This window comes from Zonotrichia leucophrys, chromosome 3 (genome assembly GCF_028769735.1).
Source record: "Zonotrichia leucophrys gambelii isolate GWCS_2022_RI chromosome 3, RI_Zleu_2.0, whole genome shotgun sequence".
NCBI classification, from domain to species: Eukaryota; Metazoa; Chordata; class Aves; order Passeriformes; family Passerellidae; genus Zonotrichia; species Zonotrichia leucophrys.
The window spans coordinates 86,575,150-86,598,300 of record NC_088172.1 but is presented as its reverse complement, the minus strand read 5'-3'; the positions used below and the strand labels follow the sequence as shown (position 1 = coordinate 86,598,300).

At 35.0% G+C, this 23,151-nt stretch overlaps 1 protein-coding gene across 2 annotated transcripts in view; it reads right to left on the bottom strand.

The window, feature by feature from the left end:
- Positions 1 to 23,151, bottom strand: part of SPATA17 (spermatogenesis associated 17) — an 86,317-nt gene that overhangs the window by 28,840 nt on the left and 34,326 nt on the right. For both annotated transcript variants that reach the window (XM_064709137.1, XM_064709138.1), the window contains exons 6-8: positions 22,892 to 23,015; positions 5,665 to 5,868; positions 437 to 588 (exon numbers count right to left, since the gene is read on the bottom strand). In XM_064709137.1, the coding sequence (XP_064565207.1) occupies positions 437 to 588; positions 5,665 to 5,868; positions 22,892 to 23,015 (480 nt within the window). The remainder of the gene's footprint in view (positions 1 to 436; positions 589 to 5,664; positions 5,869 to 22,891; positions 23,016 to 23,151) is intronic.

Here is a 23,151-nt window from a genome sequence, read left to right as displayed (position 1 = left end):
CCAAATGAGCTGTGGTAGAGAAAACAAGTCTTATTGGCATGCAACACCATTTTTTCTTCCCATAACCAGTAAGTTTCCAGAATATGAAGACCAAAACAGTGGTTTTTCCTTGGCAAGGTGTATGTGGCAAGACAGAATTTGCATTTGTTTTCTTATTCCCCATTAAAGCCATCTGTTGCATCACATATTATTACTATTACAAGTTCTTTTAGACACTCATAGATACGGATGGCACATGTCACACAATTACAAGATAGGGTCTCTGCCCTGAGCAGTTTATAATCTGAGGACACAGAATTTAGAAGTACATACATAAAATGTTTTCTAGTAAGCTGTCAGGTTTGACATTTCATTTTGTCAGGCATGAAAGGTTTCTGAAAGCAATGGAATAAAGAAAACATTCTCCCTACAACATAAGAAGAGCCAAAGAACTCACTGATTGTCATGGATGGGATCTCTCCATTCCTCCCCTCGTGTTGGCTCTCTGGCCTTGGGGGGTGATGAATACATGGACTCTCTCACTCGCAGGGTTGGTTCCATGGGCTTGTAGCGCTGCTGCAGCACCTCAGCGGGATCGCGGAACGGCCCCTGAAAGGTGCAGGAGAATGCAAGAGCTCTGTTTGGGCTTACACTTCCTCTCTTTCCCCTGTTATTCATGACATATCACTGATGAAACAGGACACAGAATGTTTGGGAAGTGAAGCAAGACTCTTCTCCCAAAATAATCAAGGCTGTTCCTTTTGATAGAGACTTACAAATAACATAAAGGTTGATAACATACTCTAAAGCATCAAAGAGAGTGCATTCCAAATTTATTTACCTACTAGTAAATACTTAAAATTTTAAATAAATATATTGTTAGAACTGATTAGGAGAACTTTGTTTTTACTGAGAAAAAAGTATTGGTGAAATAAAAAACAATCATTAACTATATCTAAATTCTGCTTAAGCAGAAAACTTAAGTATTTAAGTTTGCACAGAACAAACTTTAAAGAGCATGCTCTTTTCAATGTAACTATAAACCTACCTTGAAAGGAACTTAATGCATGGCTTAAGACATAATTCTTCTAACAGAATTCAAACACATGAGTTCAGTACTATAGGCACATAGTCCATTTCTAAAAGATCTAATTTCACATTAACTTTGTAGTTCTTAAAAAAATATACATATATGTCTCCTTTTTTCCAGAATATATTGTTTAATAACTGATTGTATCAGTATCTACCATTTAAAAACATGGATAAATAGGAGGAAGTCCTCTCCTGTGCTGCTGAAGTGACATATCCTATATGTCTCACTTCTAGTATTAACCCTTGAGAACTTACCTGCAATATAATTAGTGCTCATGTCACTCAAGGCAGTCGACTAACAAGCCTGAACTTAGAAGTATTAAAATTAATTTTTATTTTCATCATTGTTGATCTTGCAATGAACTAGTGAAACCTTTTGAAACTATGAACAGACAAAGAAGCCTAATCACAGCCTTTATTCTTAAAGATATCCTTCTTTAAATAGGTTATCGCTAACAAGTCACAGCTGGAGATACTGCAAGCACTGAGTGAAGACTGTGGGGCTAATAAAAAGAAATGATTCACGCCTCATTTATGTTCACTTATGTTTTACATTAATAGAAACCAATAATAGGAACCAGTTACCATAAAAGTCATGGACCGTAAATAACACAAATGGCAAATAAGTATCATCTAGTACTTTTCACAGCTGGACAGGAGGATTGCTATATTTAAAAGTAGTTAATGGATTTTTATTGGAACTTTACTTTTTAAAGGCACAGCACCAAGATTTTGAGATCTTTTTAAAGGTCCCAGTAAGCAAATGAGCATAATATTTACACTTCTTGCAGATATTTTCTTGCTTCTGTTTTCATGGTCTGCATGAAAAATATGTTCATTTTAAAAGAACACAAAAGCCTTAAAACAGAATGAAAAGTGCTACCGCCCATGAGAGACTACTTACTATTAGAATAGGTCATTGAAACTAGTCAACAGTGTTCTAGTAATACATAACCTGATGATCAAGTTAAAAAAAGTTTTAAGTTTATAACAAAAATTGAATATTCTGTTACAAGATGGTTGCATGAAGTGAATATATAGAGAAAGGAAGAAAGTACTAGTACCAAATAACACCAAGAAAAATATGTTTAATTTCAAAAGTAGTCTTTAGGAATATTGTATTGTTTCTTCACTGAAAGTATTGACTCATATAACCTCCAGGATAAGGGCCAAATCAGATATCCAAGCAAGGGGTTTTCTCCATCTTTAATTTCTGAGACTACTAATAGAAGGAGAGGGAGAAAGGATGTAACTAAGTAAAGGTAGCTCAAAACAAGGCTATGACATCACTAATGAAAGCAGAGTATATATATTAGAATACTGAGATAATTCTAAACATTCCCTGAAGATTTTTGTGTTCCTCTGAATCATGTATTTGAAGAAATTTAGTTAGTAATAGGGACCTCAGGAATGTATCTTTAAAAAAAAACCTCTACAAAGTCCATGTATCTATTTCCATTTCACAAGATTAAGATTGTGGAAACTCCAGTAGATTGGTGCTTAAAAAAATGTTTTCAAATTGACAATGCTTGTAAGTGTTCGAGGTGTCCTGCTTCAAAATGGAAATCTTTATGGGGAGGTCAGGCTTAGAAAAGAATGGTGGGAATTGACCAACAATGTTTACCCTGAATGAAACTCACACAGCTCTATGCTCTACGTTTGGACTTTGTACTGAGCAGCATAAGTCTTCTTGATACCAACTGGTTGCCAAATAAAGATTAGCAGATCAGCATTCTTACTACTTTATCATAACATCAGAAACTCATAATAAAAAATACAATCTGCATTAAATTACGCATTCCTCACTGTCCCCATTCCACAACAGATAACAGCATGCAAAAGATCTAAATGGTAATGTGCATTCTGTTATTAACACCTTTTAATGAATAGATGACTAATTTTAGCATTATCTGTGTTTCTATCAAACTATAATTCTAGTTAACTCAGTAATAAAAATGATAGATCTAACTGATGTAGAAGCATCATTAAAACCTTTCTTTTAAATACACAATCTTACATACACAGACCTTACCTATTAAATGCTAAATACCCATTTCCCTAAGAGAAAACTGAAAGATAGTTAATTTTTTTCTTTTAAACATATATAATTGACATCCTCATATAAAACATCCAAACCTAGGAGCAATAAAAATTTTAGATACCCGAAAAAAGTAACAAGTGAGCCAGGCAGATATTGGAAAAAGAAGCTTGGGGCCAAAAAGTGCTACCACAAAGAACGAGGACACAAAGTATATCTAGTAATTAAATTTCTTATGGTCACACCAGACAACTTTCAGGATGATGTGTTCTGGTGGGTTTTCATTTCCAGCTGTTTCATCAGCTCAAACCAGTGTCCTTTTCTTAGACATACAACCCTAAATTGTCAAAGTGTTGTGCAGGGATTTAGCCGTGTGACTCCCATTAACATCAATAAGAGTCGGGCAGCTAAATCCACGCACTGTGCTTTGAAAATTTACCCCACAGTGTACATCCCAGGGTGCTGAAAGGATTAAAGTATTATATAGTAAATTCCCTCTTTGAGGTGCAGAAAATAAACAGAACTCTTCTGGTTTGTTCTAAAAGGCTATCTGTGCATGACTGCTGTGTGCGCATCTGAACTTTAAATAGTCTATAAAATATTCCAAATCCAAGCAGAAGCTCGTAAGATACTTTGTGTTGAGTAAAGCAATTTTGCAAGAGCACCTTAACAATGGAAAAACTGTAAATTCCCTATTTATTTAAAAGTCTGATTCCTCACCATGCTCACAAGGCAAAAGCTTTCCTCTTTCCTGAGAGACAATGCAACCAGTCACATCCTGCTCAAGGACTGTCATAGCCCCTTGGTCCCAAAAGGTAAAGCTATAAAGTCATGTTTATGTCAACTCCAAACTCCCTGATCACCCAAACTGCCTGTTGGCTCACGCTTTGTCTCAATTCTAATGTGAGTCAATATGTCTCAAAGCAGTCAGAATAGGGACAACACAAGGAAGGAAGGACAAAGGTGGAGAACTGCCCTGAAGTTGATTCTTACTGTTACAAGCAGTGGGCTCACCTCTGCTTCTCCAGAAGCATTCTTAGAATCACAGACCTTCTTAGAATCATAAAGGTTGGAAAAGACCTCCAAGATCATTGAGTCCAGTTTTGACCAAACACCACCTTGTCAAACTAAACCATAGCACTAAGTGCCATGTGCACTCATTTCTTGAACATTTCTGGGGATGGTGACTCTACTGGCTCCTTGGTCTGCCTGTTCTAATGCCTGACCACCTTAAAGTGAAAAAATTCTTCCTGATGTCCAGCCTGAACCTTCCCTGGTATAGTTTGATGTTATGTCCTCTAGTCCTGTTGCCTGGGAAAAGAGACCAGCCCCCACCTGGCATACACCCTCCTTTCAGAGACTTGTAGAGAGCAATATTGATTCAGAGGAGTAAAACAACATTAAAGATATATGTATATATACATTGCTAATTGCTCAAGTTGTTACATTTCTGCAGATAGGGGGTAGTTTCACTGAAAGTTGCTAAGAAGGACTCATTTAGAAGTATTGTCTTTCTAAGCAAGATACAAATAAGGAAATTTAAATATAGAATGGAGTACTAAATGGAAAAGTGTCAGAGATTCTGAAGATGTTGTGTCACTCATGGTGAAACCAGCATGGAAAGTGTATGTGTGAGCTAAGTAGAAGATTCAGTAGACTGGGAAAACTGAAAAATTCTTCAGAACAGAGGGAAAGTCAAAATATTTCTATCCCTAAAGTACTTGTATAAGGCACCTACTGGCAAAAGCTACATTTCATTGTATTATCATCAAGTGTGGAACACAAATTTCTCAAATTTTTTTTCTTCTGTATATATTATTGGTCATATTCCCAGCAGGTTCTGATAATAAGGGAGCAAAAGCTGTTTTGCCATCTTGTGAGACATTCGCTTTGATGCATTATCCCACAGATGTCCATAACTCTACAGAAAAGGAAAAAATCTACCTGCCAGATACAGTGACATCAGCTGAAGTTAAAATTGAGACTATGACAGTTAATAATGGAAGCTGGGCAAATTGGTTATGATGGAGCAGAACATGTAGAAATCTTTGTTATTAAAGCTCTCACACATCTAGCGGACACAAGAGAGTAGGAACTATTCTGAACTGAGAGGATGCCTCAGTCTTCATATGGAAAAAAATTGCAAACTGAGGACAAAGTTATCAACAACTGCCTAATTTTTCCTATCACCTTTAATTTCTCCCTTTTTTAATGATTTAAGATTGGAAATTAAGAATTCTAGCTCTAATTAATCATAATATTGATACTCAATTATATCAGGTCATACCTTTGAAATATCATAAATTACACTTTTCTTCCCAAAGGACAAAAACAACATACAAAGAATATTTCCCTGTTTCTATGTAACACCTAGATTTCTTTTTTCTTTAAGTCAAATCTGTGTCAAAGACTTTATATCTTCAATGCAAGCACTAGATTTATATTTTAAAAAAACATTCACAAAAGGGATATTCAGACTTGGTGGTCCAAGTCAAGGATAATCTCTGATGAAAGATGAGAGCAAAAGCTGCTGCAGAGTCACTGGAAAGTGTTACCTGAGGTTTCTGTCTGTCAGCAGGTAGCACAGGCAGTGATGCCACAAAACCTGGAGGCTCTTTACAGGTTGGCCAGCCATAGAGCTCATCAGCAAAGGGACTCTTCACTTGCTGCTTCCTGTGGGTCAGTGGCTTTGACTGCTGTAGCAGCAGCTCCATTGGATCTGGGGATTTTCTGAATGGTGAATTGTAGACACCTGGAATCTGAGCAGAAAATGGGATCGTCTTTGACTTCAACTCATTTAAATTTCTACATAAACTATGATCAAAATCAGACAGTGGCACCTGCTGCATTTTTAAAAGCAAATCAGTCAAGTTAGGAGAAATAGTTAAGGAGAAATAGAAGAGAATTTTTGGAATATCAAAACCAATAATTGCTTTTTTCTCAACAAAATGTCCACAATAAATTCCTGAAAAGCTATTACAATGTGTTTACACTTAACAGCAAAAAAATGTGAAAAACAAAAATTTAGCGCAATGATTTCTAAATTGTGACTAAAATAGAAAGGTTCATTTGCCACTGAATTTGATTTTTTTTTTACATTACTAATTGTATGACTAGTGTGGTATAATGTAACAATTACTGATATAAAACACATATTTCAAATTCTGCTTTAGCAATCTACATCCTTAACTATCTGTGAATATCTGGCAAGTCAAATTATGTGGCAACTGTTCCCAAATCATACCTGTATATGCAGGCATTTTATCAGTTTATATAAACAATTCCCAAATAGACATATGTGAGTTTACTGAATTAATTATGAACTGTTAAATATGAGAATTACTTTTCCATATTGCACAAAGCCACTAAATTTCCCATAAAACAGGTGACAAATGATTAAAATATACAAAAACTAATTTAAAGATACAGGGTTGTTTAAAGATAATTATATTTTCTACAAAGGTACACTAAAACTTTTAAAGTAGACTTGCTCAGTTAAAATATATTGTCCTTTGCACTTATCATAATTCTAATTACTAGAATAAACCTTGAGTAAAAGTAGTAGGGAAAGAAATTGGTTTCAAGATGCAGGGAAAGTTAAAGAAAAGAGTAAATGTTTAAAATCTTGTATTGCTCTTTTGGAGGACTACTGAGGACCCATGAGAAAACTGTGTAGGGCATCAGCCTCTTCACAAAGTATTAAACTCTTGGGGCTGAGAGGACAGAATCTCCCCAATGACCTCTAATGCATTTTTCATTAACATATCCTACTGGGAAGTTCCAGTTTCTTGTGTCAAAGAATTAAATAAGGTACATATAAAACATATGGTCTAACAGATACTTTTTTTAAAAAGTATTCAGCTTATTCAAAATAGTGTTGGGCTATTTAAAATTTTAAAAGCTACATTCTTCATCTCTAAATTGTATGGGTCTAATGACAATTTATTTTGGTCCTCTGTTATTTTTTCCCCTCTTAGAGTATACGCTAGAAAATATTTCATTAATGGGTAAAATGTACAGTGGGAAAGAGGACTTGAATAGAGATAAGTGGTAGAAACATAAGTATGCCAAAAAACCACTGGCTGTTCCTTCAGCTCCTCAGGATGCTGAATTAGAATGGCAGGGATCCATGCTTCAAACAGCAGGCAAGAGAATACTGGAGTGAATGGGAAATTCCAGGTCTGTCTCTATGATATGTAAAGCCCAGCTGCAACTTAATCTTTTGTTCTGCAGATCCAGCTTGTACTCATATAAACATCTCATAAAGTCACAGATTCTCCTCACACTGTTATTATTTTCATTGTACTTCATGCATTGTTATATTGCAATTTTCTTATCAGCCCAGTAGAGTTTTGTCTGTGACCACTCGGTGATCTGTGCTACATAAAGAGAAGTTCCATGGGCTGTCTTGGAATTTATTGCACTCTCCCACAATTGTTAAATGCAGTTACACCATATACGTCCTACACAAGTTCTCTCAAATATAAAATGCCACAGTCAATACAAATTCCATATAAATGGAATGCATTAGAATCACACAAATAAGATCCCTTCCTGGAGATACACAAACTATCTCTATGCCATGGTCATTGTACCACTTCACTCATTAGTCCTACCACAGCCTTTGGATCTGCCTCCATGATGACAAATTAATTTTTGCCTTCATTATGTTGATGACAGTAAATAGAAAAGTAATAACCTTTTTCACATATTTCAGTGAACTGTTCACTATGTTGTTGCTTCATTTTTCCACCCCTTCCTACACCATCCATACTCAGCTGTGGAGATTGTTTTCTAGACGTGCCACGAGCGTGCAGAGGTTCCCAGCCATGGGGAGAGACCCTGCTCTCATGTTATGTCTGTGAAACATATTTTATAGAAAGTGACAATGGCACTGAAAATTTAAATATTATCCAGAAGAGAAACATCTCCATGCTCATCACTGAGAATCAGGGTGATCTGGAAGAAAACACTAAGGCATAATAACATCTCTCTAAAGTTGGCAGGCATGGATTTTTTGATTGGTAACAAATCTTGATCAAGGCTGAGTCTTCCCAAAATTTAGATCCCTTTTTAAGCCTTTTCTTAAAAAAAATATTAAAGTATGCTGAAGAGCAAATTGAGGAGGAAATATTTAATTTTTTTAACTGAAAGAAAAAATTATTTGTTCTAATATTTTGATCTACATAACACAGGTTTGGGGTTTGGGTTTGTTACTAAAAAGTCTAAAAATACAGTATCTGAAATAATTTAAATGTTCTTCCTCTGGAGAATGAAATGCAAGAATAACTTTAAATCGATGTTCTTTCTAGGTTACTTCTTTTAGTCACACTGAGAGATAGTGTGTCTCCATAATTAAAATGGCTTTCTGAAACTGCATTTTGCAGTCTCTATTAAAACACTGTGTATATTCTATTTTGTGCTTCTTTGGTTAAATGTTTGGTAGTAATAAAAAACTATAGTTCATAAAGGGTTCAAACACTGTGAAATGCTACTGAGTATTACCAAGAGTACTAATAAAATTGGCTTTTAGCACTTTTAATGAAACCAAAATTAGCCATAATAAATGTGGAAATCTATTGATTCAGTGTCTGTGGAATTATTATTGCTGAAAAAGTGTCTTAAAAAGAACCATCTTTTGTTCCCCTTTTTTTACATACTCTCATGTTAAATGCATACAGATACTATATCAACTGTGAAAATGGATTTGTAGTTTAGAGAGGCCAACCAGACACTTTAAAAGTTTTTGCTTCTTCTACAGGTGAAACTCTTTGTAAGATATGGGTCAAAATTGATTACAAAGTGCATATTTAAATAATGATTTTTCAAGCAATCCTTGTTAATTACTTTATATTTTAATTATATATGTTGAAGTATTCAACAAGACACATAACAAAGCAATCAACAGAGTTAGTATCTAGACAGATAAAATTAATACTAATTTATTCTAAATTCCCCAAGGTTTGTGGTAAGGTTAGCCCTAGATTTAAAATTGGTAAAGTATGATAGGAGAGACAAGAGGATGAGTTTGATTCTACTTTCCAGTTTAAATCAATCAATGGAAAAATTGCTTCCATTCTTTCTTAAAAATATCTCTCCAAGTTTTAGTCTTGTTTTTGGAATTTCTTGTGTTGTGCAATGTGGTGATGAATACCCTATTCATTCTGTCCTCTGCAGGGAGCTGGCAGTCTACAGAAATCTAAAAATTTCGGGGATCAAAGCTTTTGGTACTTAATATATTTCTATATCTTCTTGAGAAAAATACAATGCATTGAAAGCATTACTTTATTTTCTTTCCCTACTTTAATAAAATACTCTCTCAACCACAAAACCACATTGTACTTAATACTGCTTTTTCAATGGTAGAAAAATATCTGTCTTGGATATTACCCCATGCTGTGATTTCAATATTTTCCCCACCTTTAGTCAATAAGAAAATATGTAATACTCCAAATTACCATAGATTACAAAAAAGTACCTCTGGTCTGCAGGGAGAATAACATATTTTTCTGTACCCATGCTCTTCAACACTAAGAAGGGCCTCTGTCAAAGCCAGATTTCAGGACTTCATTTCCAGGAACAATTTTCTAAAGTGACAAACACTATGGGGAAATCTGTGCTAACTGTTAAAAAAACTTACAGCTGAGTTATTTGCAGTACTGTCATGCCAACTTCCACCTCAATAAGACCAAAGAAATCTCAGGAGGGGATTCTGCTAATAGCTTCTTACTGACCTCCTTACATCAGGCCCTTCTGGTGAACGGTGGCCCAGTGGTGAATATGGCAAATGAGGTGTGAAAGCAGAGATATATTTTTTTTTAAGACAATGGTTCTGACTCATCAGGGAAAATAAAAAAAAATAAAAAGAAAAGGAAAAAGAAAGTGTGAGAAAGAGAAATGAGTTATACAATAGATATATTTTCCCCTAGAATTCTCTGCCTCAGACCTTCCATCATGGAAATCCAAGCGTGACCTGGAATATTAATTGCGTCAGGTCAAGCATACTGGCAAATGTACCATTTGTTACGCAGTCATCCTTAGCATTACATTAATATTTTGAATCCTTCTGCATTTCTAACACTCTATCATTTAGTTTCCTCCCAATCATTTTCTTATCTTTATAATTAATGCTCAAATATAAAGGAAGAAAAAATAGTAAGGAAACAAATATTGATTTAATAAACATTAGCAAGAAAAAGATTTAGGGATTTCATAGTCTGAATTGCTTCCTCCACTAATGCTGTGTTTACTCAGTGCTAAAAAAGATCCATTTTTGGCTTTTCCTGTTTATCATTTCGATACAGAGAGTAAGAGTTAAATCTTTCTGTCTAATTTTATTTTTTTTTCCGGAATAAAAGAAGAAAATTATTAAGGAGTTGCCTTGAAAGCTAACTATGAATTAAGGCAGCAGCAAAAGAAATGGAAAGAAGGAAGTAACAAAGAAAGGAAAGAAAAAGCTGCAGGTAGAAGGGGAAAAACAAGGCTGTGTTGACTATGCTGGACAGTACATCGGAAAGGAGGTGATCCCAAGTGGTATAATAAATCCTGAGCAGTATAGATTCTGCAACTTCAATTTATTAACTATTTATTTATTAGTCCTCTTTCCTACTTCTTGGCTGAGCTTTTGAAGTCTATGTAAAAAATTGCAAACCAAATATGTTCTAAGATACAGCATAGCTATTGTACTGCAAATAATAATACACATGCAAAATTGAAAATTGACAAAGTTGAGCTGAAGATAAATTGCAAGGATTAAATCAATAGAAAGTGTGTTCTGATATATTTACATATTTTTACTGTAACTTAACTAAGCAATAATAAATACATGCTCTGTTTTAATTACTTTTTTCATACCAACTCTGAATGACTGAAATAATCAACATATATCATGAATATAAATGTTTAATTTAACAGTCATTTAATCTTGAAAAAACGGTTTTGAGGGTGGAAGCTTGTGCAAGTGGTTGTCAAAGTAAGAACCTAAATAAAGTGCTACTTTCTCACTCTGATCTTTTAATTAGGAGTTAAATGAGAAAGAAAAGTCTTAAACAAAATAGGCACTTAACTTGACAATCCTTTCTTGCACCACTGTATTTTGTAAAAAAACCTAAGCAAGCTGAGAGGAGAGGTAAGAGATCTTTAAAAGCCATAAAAGTAAAAGCATGAAGGAGAGCTGTGAATGAAATATTTGCTAGAGATGGGATTGCTGAATCAACACTGACCAGTGCACTTCATCATAATTATCAGGACATACTACTGCCAGGGGATTTATAAAAATCCCACTCAGCAAATAATTGCCCTGCTGTTAGGAGATAGTTGGAGTGTTAACACACTGTCACAGTCCAGCGTTTAGTAAGATATTCAACATTCAATTACTCTTGCTGAGAACTAAAAGGAAACATGATCATTTCTCAGCTACTGCAGTTATGCTTCCACATGAATTCCAGTGAACAATCCTGTTAATCCCCAGATATAGTTTCTCTAGCAGAGAAAAGAAATACCTTAAAACATTATTGATTCACAAGGAAATAAATGTTTATATAATGCTGCAAAGACGTCTGTAAAAGAGAAGGAATTTTAAATTTCTAAATAACTAGCTTTTTACAGACTTTCAGAATATTTCATATTTAGTGAAAATAAAATGCCAAGACTTTATATGAGATTTGTTTTAGAAAGAATACCTATAAAAAGATCTGTAAACACTGTTCTAGCAACAAGTATAAGACTATGTCCATGAATTCAAATTTGAAACATCAAAATATTTAAGCTTCAACAGAATGTATTTTACTAGCAACAATCTGCAATTCTTTAACTAATGTGAACAGAGTTTTGTATTAACAATTAATAAATACATTGTAAAGTTTATGCAGATGTTAGAAAAATATGGTTTAACATTCTGGTTTGAGATAAAACTTCTTTACCATGCCTGACAATAGGAAGAACTTTACTCAGCTTTATAAATGTAGGTTCAGTTCTCACTGAGCTAATGCTACTCCTCAGGCCTGATCCTCTAATCCCTGAAAAATATACTCTCAGGAATTTCATCTAAATAAGAACCAGAGGACCTAGCCTGTTATTGCACCTAAGATATTTTACCTTTCTTTGAGATATTGCTTTTATGAAGAGACTGAAGAATTCATAAATGAGTGATGAGTAGCGTATTTTCTTTCAAGTGGGATTAATTACCTGTCTTCTGCTTAATATATATTCTGTTTAAACAGAGTAATAGAAACATTAATTATTGTTATTCTGCCTTCAGAAAAGCTTGGTTCAGTCCTTTTCATCTGTGAAACGTTTGCTTGATACCAAAACAATAGTGCAGTCACAGTTTAAATGCACTTGTATAAGTAAACCAAGCAGCAATTTTATGGACTGTACAATGAGGTGTTAAAGAAATATTCAAGTCTAGTATGCTGGCCACAGACCATAAAACCAACCTCTAAACATGCAAGGCACTAAGTTCAATTGCAGGAAACAACACTGCAATTGAGTACCCAAACAGGTACCAACTGCTTGGTCATTTAAGCATCAAGACAAAAGAGAAATATAATCTTCGTTTACTGCATGAAATATTGTGGCACAATATCCAAAACACAGTAGCCCAGCAGATGCAGAGGCATCCCAAAAATGCATCCACCTTTCATTGATTGTCTCTCTGACTGAGGCTTACTCTGTCAAATCTAATTCTAACGCAGACTGTTGATGACTTGACTAGATCAGGGATAATAACTCGAATGAGTGAGTGATGGCATGGGAAACAATACTCTTATGATAAAGACACAACACAGGGACAGCACATTCAAAGTTCTCTTACTGTCTTCTCATTTGACTTCTGATTTCAAAACAAGCAGAAAAATAAAATTTAATTGCTGAATGGCTTTATTTTAAAAAGAGGAACAGGCAATCTCATTTATTGTTAAAATTTTCTCTTTAAGAAGTGCTAGGCTGAATATGGGATAACATACAAATTATAAGAATCTCTGAAAGAAAGCTGCTTCTATAACCACCTTGAGTAAGTGGGAATTAAAGACCTAATCTCTGAAGGTGAATTTATTCTTCTGTGTCTCAATAACTGCCTGTAAACACACAAACAGTATTGAGGCTACAATAATGTATCTTGTGAGAAGTTTTCAGAGCCTTAAAACACATACCTACATATGTGATATTACTTACATCCTTAAAATTATAATTCCATCCATTGTCACAATGGATTTTTTTTTCTACAAAAAAAATCTACTTGCAATTCACTTTTTTTCTAACTGGATTGAGAAAAATCCTTATAATTATACCACTTAGACTCTTCTAATTTGTAACATCAGAAGTTACCTGCAACATATCAGAAGAGAGGAGAAGCTCTTTGTATCAGGTAAAGATGAAAATCATATGGAGATTTCCTTTGTCAAGGACATAATTGCTAAATAGAGAATTGTTTTACTTCTCAAAACTGCATAGGTGCAACCAAAACAATGTAACATTATTTTCCTTGTGCCTTATGTCTATTGCATTGTGCTTACATGTGAGTATTCCCTCACAGACACATATGCTGACAGATTTATTAAACAGTAAACCTATGGGATTAAGCAATGAGTAAAAACTCATTGTGAGTTTTTACTCATGTGTGGCAGAATGTGGCAGAATGTTTAACAAAGCAGCCTGCAATCAGACCAATAAACAATGAGGGGAAGGTTTAATGAACAGTCGTAGTATTGTATAGGGAAAGAATAATCAGGGAACAGAAGCATGTTAGTCTGATTACTAAAGGTAGTCAGAAATTAGTAGAAAAGACTGAAATAATCAGAAAAAAAAAACCCCAAAGATGAGGACTTTATTAAAAGATTGTTGAAATGGAAAAAGTGAAAACAAAGCAAACAACAGATAGAGGGAGATGTACAGTGTTTGAGATGTCCCTTGCAGGACAGACACAATTCCCGAATTAACAATATATATTATATACTAAACAAAAGCATGGAATATTGAATAAACAGTGGAAGCAATGAAAGAACTTTACCATTATGCTATTCTGTTGCCTAAGAGCTGAAAAACAAAAGAACTGCTGTGTGCATCACTCATCTTGAAGTCTCATTAAAGCAAGGATACCATCAGTGCCACTTCTTAATCAACAGGAAGGTTTGCTGTTGAGACATGCATGGTATTTTATCTTCATGACTTCTCCCACGCCATTCCTAACCTCTGTCTTATGCAATTATCTCTTACTTAGCCTGTACTTCTCCTAATATAACAGGAGAAAAAAATTACCTGAGCAAAATTACCATAGCTCACAAAAACTTGGTTAAATACCAGATGAACTACTATGCATCAACAAAATTTACACCAGTAACTATTTCAAGAATGTCAGTGAAGTTCCATCATTTCTGAATGTAGCTTTGTGAACTATTTAGCTGATGTTGTGCTGCACTGTGATTTCCTTGCAGTATAGATTCTTAAATGCTTTTACTAGTTTTTACCACATCCTACAAACAGCCAGCATTCAATATATAACTCATTCTTACCGGCTTTCTGACCCTGCAGCAATCCAACCCTTTTGCCACCCCAATTGACAGTAATACACAAAATGTGGTCATGTTTTTCTAAGATCTCAGCATGTACACTTTTTGATAGATCGCACAGCTTGTCCTTTAAACTCTGCCATTAATCCTACCCACAGGAATTGAGTACAAAGTTTGTTGTCTAGAAAAAATCCACACAAATAGGGATTATGCAATTCAGATGCCGAAAAAAACTGTTTGAATGCAGGGACTTTCTAGCTAGTGGATTTTTAAATTACTAAGGCTGAAATGATCAATGCTATAATACATGGTAGATACAGCGATGTCACTTTGCTAAAATATCAAGCTTTGTGTGATATGGCTAGTAACAAGCTCTTCAGAAGAATCTCAGAAATATTGCCATATCTACTGGGACAAATCTTTAAAAACTAGGTTTTCATAGGATCAATCAGAAAACAACACTCAAACTTTACATTGTATCGTGTATTAAGCTCTTTTTAACAAGAGATTAATTTTTTGTGTAAACTCTCATTTCTTTGAACAGTTAACCAGTTTTTTTAATAACTGAAATTATTTTATAGCAGGAAGCCTTTAGGAAAAATAGAGTTTACAATACTGTCACAGAAAATGTTTGAAGGTTCGTTCACGGACTATCTTTAAGGAATAGGAAGCGAGTATCTTGTTTTCTAGGTAGTGAGACAAAAGGAGAAATTATTGATTTCTGTTGGAAATACTTTCTCTTACCACTTGTGCTAGGCTGAGACTTCAGAGAAGAGTGAATGGGAGGGAAGTACTTTTCACTGACACTGGGAAGAAATAAATCTGAAATAGTTCACATCCATGCATTTTGCATAGGAAATAGGTTATGGCATCAGTAGACAGCACTTCTTCCATCCTCTAACCACAGTTACCCATTTCTGGGCGAGAAGATGACCACACTTACAGTCTTAGTTTTGGCTTTGACTGTACTTGTCCTCCCTAGGGAGATAACACTATTTCCTGGAGAACAAAAGTGTCTGATGGAAAAGAATATGAGCAAAACTGGAAAATCTATGGAAGCTGAAAAGTTTGTCACTAAATTATTTTGGCTGTAGGTGCACCAAATAGATTCTGAAGGTTTTGGCTTTTAGCTCTTTCCCTCTTTTTTACATCACCATGATAGTGTGTTGAGTAGCAAAATTACAGTTCTGTGTTCTCAAGCTTCATTATCCTGAAGGGCAAGTGCTGGACTCAGATTCTAAGAGAACTAGAGATTTTTGACTGTGTGTGCAAATCACTTAAAGGTCACTTTTGGAATTTTGAGCTGGCGTTCAGGTACAATGTCTTTCAGAACCACAAACAGTTCAGGTATTCTTTTCTTTCAGTTTACCTTACTTTGTCCTTTTTCTGACAGAAACGTTAAGCAACACGAACTGAGATCCCTTCCAAGTGAACTGAGATGGTGTGGACGGTGCCGCATGAGGCACAAGATTGGAATGATTTTCCTGGAGTGAATGCCTGTGAATAGACTGATACATCTGGCTTCCAATGGGAAGTGAATACAGGAGGAAAGCTTGCTAATTGAACATACCTGTCACAAGTACTGTCAGACTGATATAATGCAAATTGTGAACTCTTTGGAAATCATATTTTATAAAAACAGAATACTGCAGCATGAAGTGCCTCACATACAACTCCAATTTAAATGTAGCTGCAAGCCTGCCTGAGAACTAAGAAAGCTCATCCTCTTTAATTTAAATAGGACTTTTCATGGTACAAGCTTTGGAAAGTACTCAGAAACATCTGACTACTTGGCAGAGAAATGATGAGTGGATATTAAACACCCATGGATAGGTAGGGATGTTCATTGATTGGGGCACCTAGAATAAAAAAAAAAATTGACTATTTTAGTTCATCTTCAAGAAGTATTAGTACTTATAATGAATGATAATTTCATCCCCTGAATGTTTTAGAGACAGGATAATAAAATTACAACAGTAAAGAGGGAGGAAATAAAATGTAAAAGGTAAGAGCTAATTCATTCTTCATGCTAGCTCAGTCCTTGGCCTTTCCTGAACAGACACTGCCAATAGTAACAAATTATGTATAATCATTTTGTGATGTGGACTGTTCACTCGGGACTAAGCTCAAATGACCAAACTTGCAGCCTTGTCTCTTAAACTGTGGATCTGGAGATCAAAGGCTAGGGCTTTATCCACTGAGTCCTCACCTTTATAAGAATAAAACTGCCAGCTGTCCAGAGACAGAGTGGATGTCAAACAGTGTCATTTCAGACCAATTGTTTTTCAAGTTCTTACAGGACAGCACATTAGGTTAGAGGCATATTAATCAGTTGTGTCTCCTGAATATTCATTAACCTGCTCCATGAAGGATTTTGTGGCCTTTTTTCTTTCTCACTTAGAACATGAGACATTTAGACCTGAATAAGTGCAGTAACTTCAGCAGAATTAACTCCTGATTTCCAGTAATGTGAAAAGAGGACAAAGGCAGTCAGCATACTGCTTATGAATTGCCATCTCTGTTGACAGGAAAAATTCAATATATGACTACTTTAGCATTGAAAAGAATTTGAATTTAAAATATTTTACTCTAGGAACTGACAAATGCTAAATAAATATGGAAAAATTATAAATAAATATGGAAACAATTGATAAAAGTGATATTTTGAGATCTACAATAAATACAGAAAATCAAAATGAAACTGTTCCTAAAAACAAAGGAGGTTTTTGCTTCCTTCATATTCAAAATCCCTAATATAGAATCCAGAGAAGTTTGCTGAATGGTTCCCATTAAGCTAAAATGGAATTGCTTATGGAGGTACACAGAGAGAGTAAAAATGGAAAATTTTGGTTCTCATTGCTGATATTAGAACTTTTCACTGTTACTCCCTTGCAAGTAACTCATAGCAAATATTTCCTTCTTCCTCACAGAACATTATTCTTAAGGTGGGTTTTTGGGGCTTTTTTTTAATGTTTTCTATAGTGCTAAACTATTAAAGGGGTACTTTCTCACATATTTATATCTCCCTGGAAAGGATCTTCTCAGTCAAGACTAGTTCCATTCAAAATACTTTCTTATTTTACAGCATCAGCTATCATTTCCTTACAAGTAATTCTTTACAAAGCATTATTTCAATGGCAATAAATGTGGGCCAGTATCAGCCACATACTAGCCCTGACTCAACACACAGATGGTGACACACTCAGGCAGGCACTGAAAACCAAACTACTGTGATCCAAAAAGAGAACTCGTGTCTTGCTGCTAAAAGGAATGCCATGGTTTCTAAAACTTCTACAATGAAAAGGGCCTAGTATTACACATGGACTTTGTTCTTCCCTTGCAGGTCTAAATTACCAGGATCTTATGAGCAGTATCTGTTCACAAACTGCCCAAGGACATCAGGAAAAACTGTCACCTTGCTAAAGAGGGCTGAAAAGTGATGGACTTCAGTGTTGTTCAGAGTGGCAGAGGCAATCCCCAGAACCAGATGAAATTGTGGAGAAAGAATAAAGCACTTCACAGTTGCATATTCTCCTGTGGCAGAATATCAGAGACAGCAAAGCTGTGAAATGAACATACATGAGCAAAACAACACTGCAAGCAGAATGAGTGAACCTGATCTTCCAAGGAAGCACAACTCGAGAGCTAGTGTTAGTGCCAGATTTCTTAACCCACTCTCCCTGACTAGGTTATTCCTTCTCTTGGTATTAGGAGAGGCAGGAATTGAAGGAATATGGAGGCAAAAAAACAGCAGCTAAATATTACAATAATAGAAAGTTGCACAGCTAAGAACTACAAGTCCTTCAACTACTGTTCCCAGGAAACTGAGAGAGTATTCTTGACAATAATTATATTGCCCCATTGCTCCATCTTATTCCTCTATCCTAGGCCATGCTGTTGGCCACTGTCAAAAATAGGATGCTTGGCTGAAAAGCCTTAAGTCTGATTCAGTCAGGTCTTCTAATTGGGGGCCAACAGAAAGACGATGCTATACAAAAGTCAAGAGTAGACACACACATAACAGCATGATTAATTTTCTAAGGTCTCAATAGTTAAAGCATTCAGACAGAACAGAAGCTCCCAGAGAACGGAGGAGCAGCATTAGCTCATCTACTCTCAGCATGACTTATCACAGAGCAGGAGGTGCAGCTTTAAAAGAGAGGCTGTGACTCAGTCTACCAGCCACAGCAATGATAAGCTTAAGCGATGCATGTGTAACATCCCACTATGAACAATGTACAAGTATGTTTTTCAATTGTGTGACAAAGCTTTCAAGTTTTTGCAGATCAAAAGAAATTTGGTTTCCTGGACTAATTTGTGTGACAAAAGTAATTGTGTTTATCTGTTTAGAAACAAAAGAAAAGAGAAAAGAGAATCAAAACTCTTTTACCTCACCAGTACTGTTTGCTATACAGTAAAAAACTATAAAGGGGAAAAATCTGTTGCTCTGCTGATTCTCCAATCCTCTCCTCAGTGACAGGAGAAAATGTAATAGCAAAAGGCCTTTTCAGCTGTGGCACTTGGAACACAGTTTCCACAGGGCTCTTCTCCTAACTCAATACTTCACAGGACATCACTTCTGCTCCGTATTTCAGATACCACTGGCTTCTGCTCCCTGTCCCACTGTGGACTTGCAGGTGCTGATGCACCTGCTCCCACTCACAGAATCACCTCAGCATTGCTGCTTGCTCTGTCAGCAGACACCGAAAACAACACAGGTCTGCATGCTAGCTTGATACTGGATCTCTGGGTTTAGACTGTCATACTCCTGACTCTCATCACCATTGTAAGACAAAAACCAACTACAAAATTTCTTGAAAGGCTGAAAATACCAATGACAGGAAACATGCAACCACATATTTCAACACAAGTGGGCTCTTCATCCCCATTTCTGCAAAGTGCCATGAATGTATTCAGTGCTTTCCTCTGTCATTGACTTTAAAGGTCATTTGTCAGCACTTGGCAGGGGATGGCCCTCACTACAAATGTTGGCCTTGAAAATATGACAAAGAGCAGAAGTAAGAACCTGTTCAATTATAGTGAAGATTGTTAATACAGAAAAAGAAACTACAAGGATATAGAATAATAATCTGCATAGGTAAACATGTTTATAATGGAAAACTACATTTAATAAGTAGTTTATTTATTAATGAAAGTTTGGGAAAAAAGGGATCATTACCACTGTAGTAGAAATAGCATACTGTGATTCTGGACTAATAAGAAAAACTTAATTATTTTAGGTTTCATGTGTCAATAAGAAGTCACTATTCAGTTCATGATAAAACAGGTAAAAATTATGAAAACAAATTTTTTTACTGGTAGGAAATTATGAGATATACTCTTAACAAAGACTTTTTTAATTATGTTCATCATAAAGTCAAAATTTATCAGCCTGATAAGGTAAAAAACACATAAGAAAAGGATTGAGTTATACAAAAAATCTAAAACCAGAAATACAGAGAATCCTATTTTTAAAATTGAATTTGGTTTGGAAGTCACAAAGTTGTCACCACATAGAATTATTCCTTGCTCTATTTTACCTAGGAATCTCTTGCACTAAGCAACCCAAAAGTGGTTTTTCTTTAGCAAGTAACAGTTATGAAAGAAATAAATTCTTGAATAACAACTTAACTCATGAAAAGGACAAAACACTAAATTAATCATAGGCCATGCTATTGTATCCATACCAGACACCCCTGTACATTCCTGACATTGACATTCTTCAGTTTTACTTCTTGAAAGTAAAACAATGTTAGCAATTAGGAATGGGCACACCTTGTATATAGATAAAGATATAGACATAGATATAGGTAAGGATATAGATACTGATATACAGATATATAAACATACTTCTGAGATGTTGTTGTGGGATTCAGCTTGGGAGAGAAGAATTAAAATTGACATGACTTTCTTAACAAAAATTGAGGAGCAACAACTCCTTAATTATTTTTGGTCAATAAGTAAACACCCTTTTCTCACCCTTTTTGCCTCTATTAAAACAAGAATATTCCAAACTATAAGACATATTTGAAACAATTATTGCAAATAGAGATTTTTTCAATGCTATCCATATAACCTGCCTGAACACCTTTAGCCTTGATGCATGAGGAGGCTCAGCTCCATCACTGAATCTCAGTGAATATGGCAGGAAGGGGAGGAGAACCAAACTTTGGTAGGCCATCTCTATAGCTTACTGGGCTTTAGGGAATGCATGAATACAATAAATCCAGCTTATCAATGTCCTCTTTTCATTTCCTATGTATCCTACTTACAAATTATATGTTTTCTTAACTTACTCAAAAGTGTTGACTTTTGCTGCCTGTTTCTACTGAGATGTGAATGGTCCTTGCTCAGTAATCCAATTAACTGTTCTTTAAAAGCAGCAAGATGTAGCTATAGCTAGGTCAGAAGACCAGACATTTAGAGAGCAAAATGTCAGGCACAAAGCAGCAAACCAGTAAATTCTGCATGAAAATAATCTACCCTGTATCTTATCAAGATATCAAATTCTACAACTATGTGGACTTGTGGAATACAGACTTTAAAGTAAGTAGGTAACTTCAAATGTATCTTTGATGATTTTTAAGTTGTCTGTAGGTTTCACATTGATTTACATTTACTTATGTTTTGAAATACTACCTGTAAAAGAAGACAGCTCTTGGAGTTCAGTTCTCTCATAAAATAAAAACTTACGTGCGCTCTGAGTCCCAGTACACGCAAACCATCTCAGCAAGCAAAACCAAGAATTTTTTTGTTCTGCTAGCTGAATTCTAATTCTGTCAAATTAGTAACCAAAATTCATCAGACCATAAGAGTTACTGCTGCCCTCTACCAGCAGTCCTCCATGGCTGAAATGAGGAATGCCATTCCTTGAAAAGTGTTACAGCTTGCTGTATCATTGAAGGTGAACTGAGCTTACTAAAATCTTACTAGACCACAAGTCACTCCATGTCTCCAACTTGACAATTTTTGTACTCCAGATAAGCATATAGAATGCATGTGTTTATATAAATTGCATTGTTAAAAACAAGAATTCATAATTTTATACAGTTTAAAACAATATAAAACACTGTGCAGATTATTCTTAATATCCTAGATCTACATGTGGAAAAATAAATTATAGTAATTTATATAATAAATATATAATAATAAAAAAAAAACAAATTTCAGTCATTAACTAGCTTCCTTGTCTAACAGCCATTGAGAAAACTTTTAAAGCTATTTTTAAATTATATTATGCTATGCTTTAAAAACAAACAAAACTTAAACATAATTTACACATCAAATTTTCATAACTGAGATCTAGTTAGTCAAACAACATTTCTATCTACAGAATATATCAAAAATAATTCCCAAACAGAAGGGAAGACTAAATATTTTGTCATTAAGTGTAATAGTATTTTTCCTGCATTCTTTAGGATTAGCAGTTTTTAAACACAGATTATGATTAACAACTTTAAACAAGCAAGCATTAAGTTCATACTAATATTTCATGTTAATTTCATATCTGTACAAAGAACAATCAGCCACCAAACACTTATGGAGACAAAATCCTTTTATTTTTTATTAAAGTTTGCAAGAGGGGACTAAAAAAAAGGGCAAACCCACAAGCTTTACCAATCATACCAAATTTATATTAGATATATCTACTGGTATGTTTACCTGTCTGTTTAAAGCAGCTTCCATAAGAAAGTTTGGAATAATATACCAGTAATACTGATACACAATAAATTAATAATAATGTTTAAGATGTATTAGGCATTTTTGAGTGAAAACAATAATGCTAAATAAACTGATTCAGGCAGCAATAATAAAAGCTTTAACTGAAAACGCACATTTACAATCTCTCCTAAAAACAAGCAGAACACTGCACCAACCTAAGCATTAGCTCAATTAAAAAAGGGGGAAAAAATGAAATCCCTTCTCAGCTTAATAACTTGTTAGTTCTTGACAAGTGCAACAACACAACAATAAGCCAGTCAAAATGAGTTTTTAAAGCGAGGTTATGCCCTTCATGTTGTGTTATCACAGTGGCAGATCAAACTGCTGACTTGGACTCTTTCTGCCAGCAGTGCTGATGCTGCCTCTATGAGCTACTGTCACAGAATAGTCATGGTATCTGCTCTTGCCTATAGAAAAGCACTAAATTGAACTCGAAGTAGTGTCTTTGTGATATCTTTTCAACAAGTCATGTCCCATTCAGCCTGCTAGTTTATCTCTGTCAGGCTGGGGGCCCAAGTGGTTTGCATGAGCTGTCAGGGACAGGTCTACCAACCTGCTTAGTGCTAAGGAGGTAATGCATCTTTCGGGCTTGGTATTTCTTTTCCTTTTCTTTCTTTTCCAGGTCTTTCATTTTCTCTTCATTTTCCTTCATATCTGCAAATTCTTGAAGTTCATACCTGTAATAAAATAAGTCCGCTAACTATATTATAACAACAAAAGACATGCTAGTCTTTTATTTTACTTTAACCCTTTCATAGCTTCACAGTGTTTTGTTCTTATATATTGGCAGTATACTGACACCACTGGAATGTA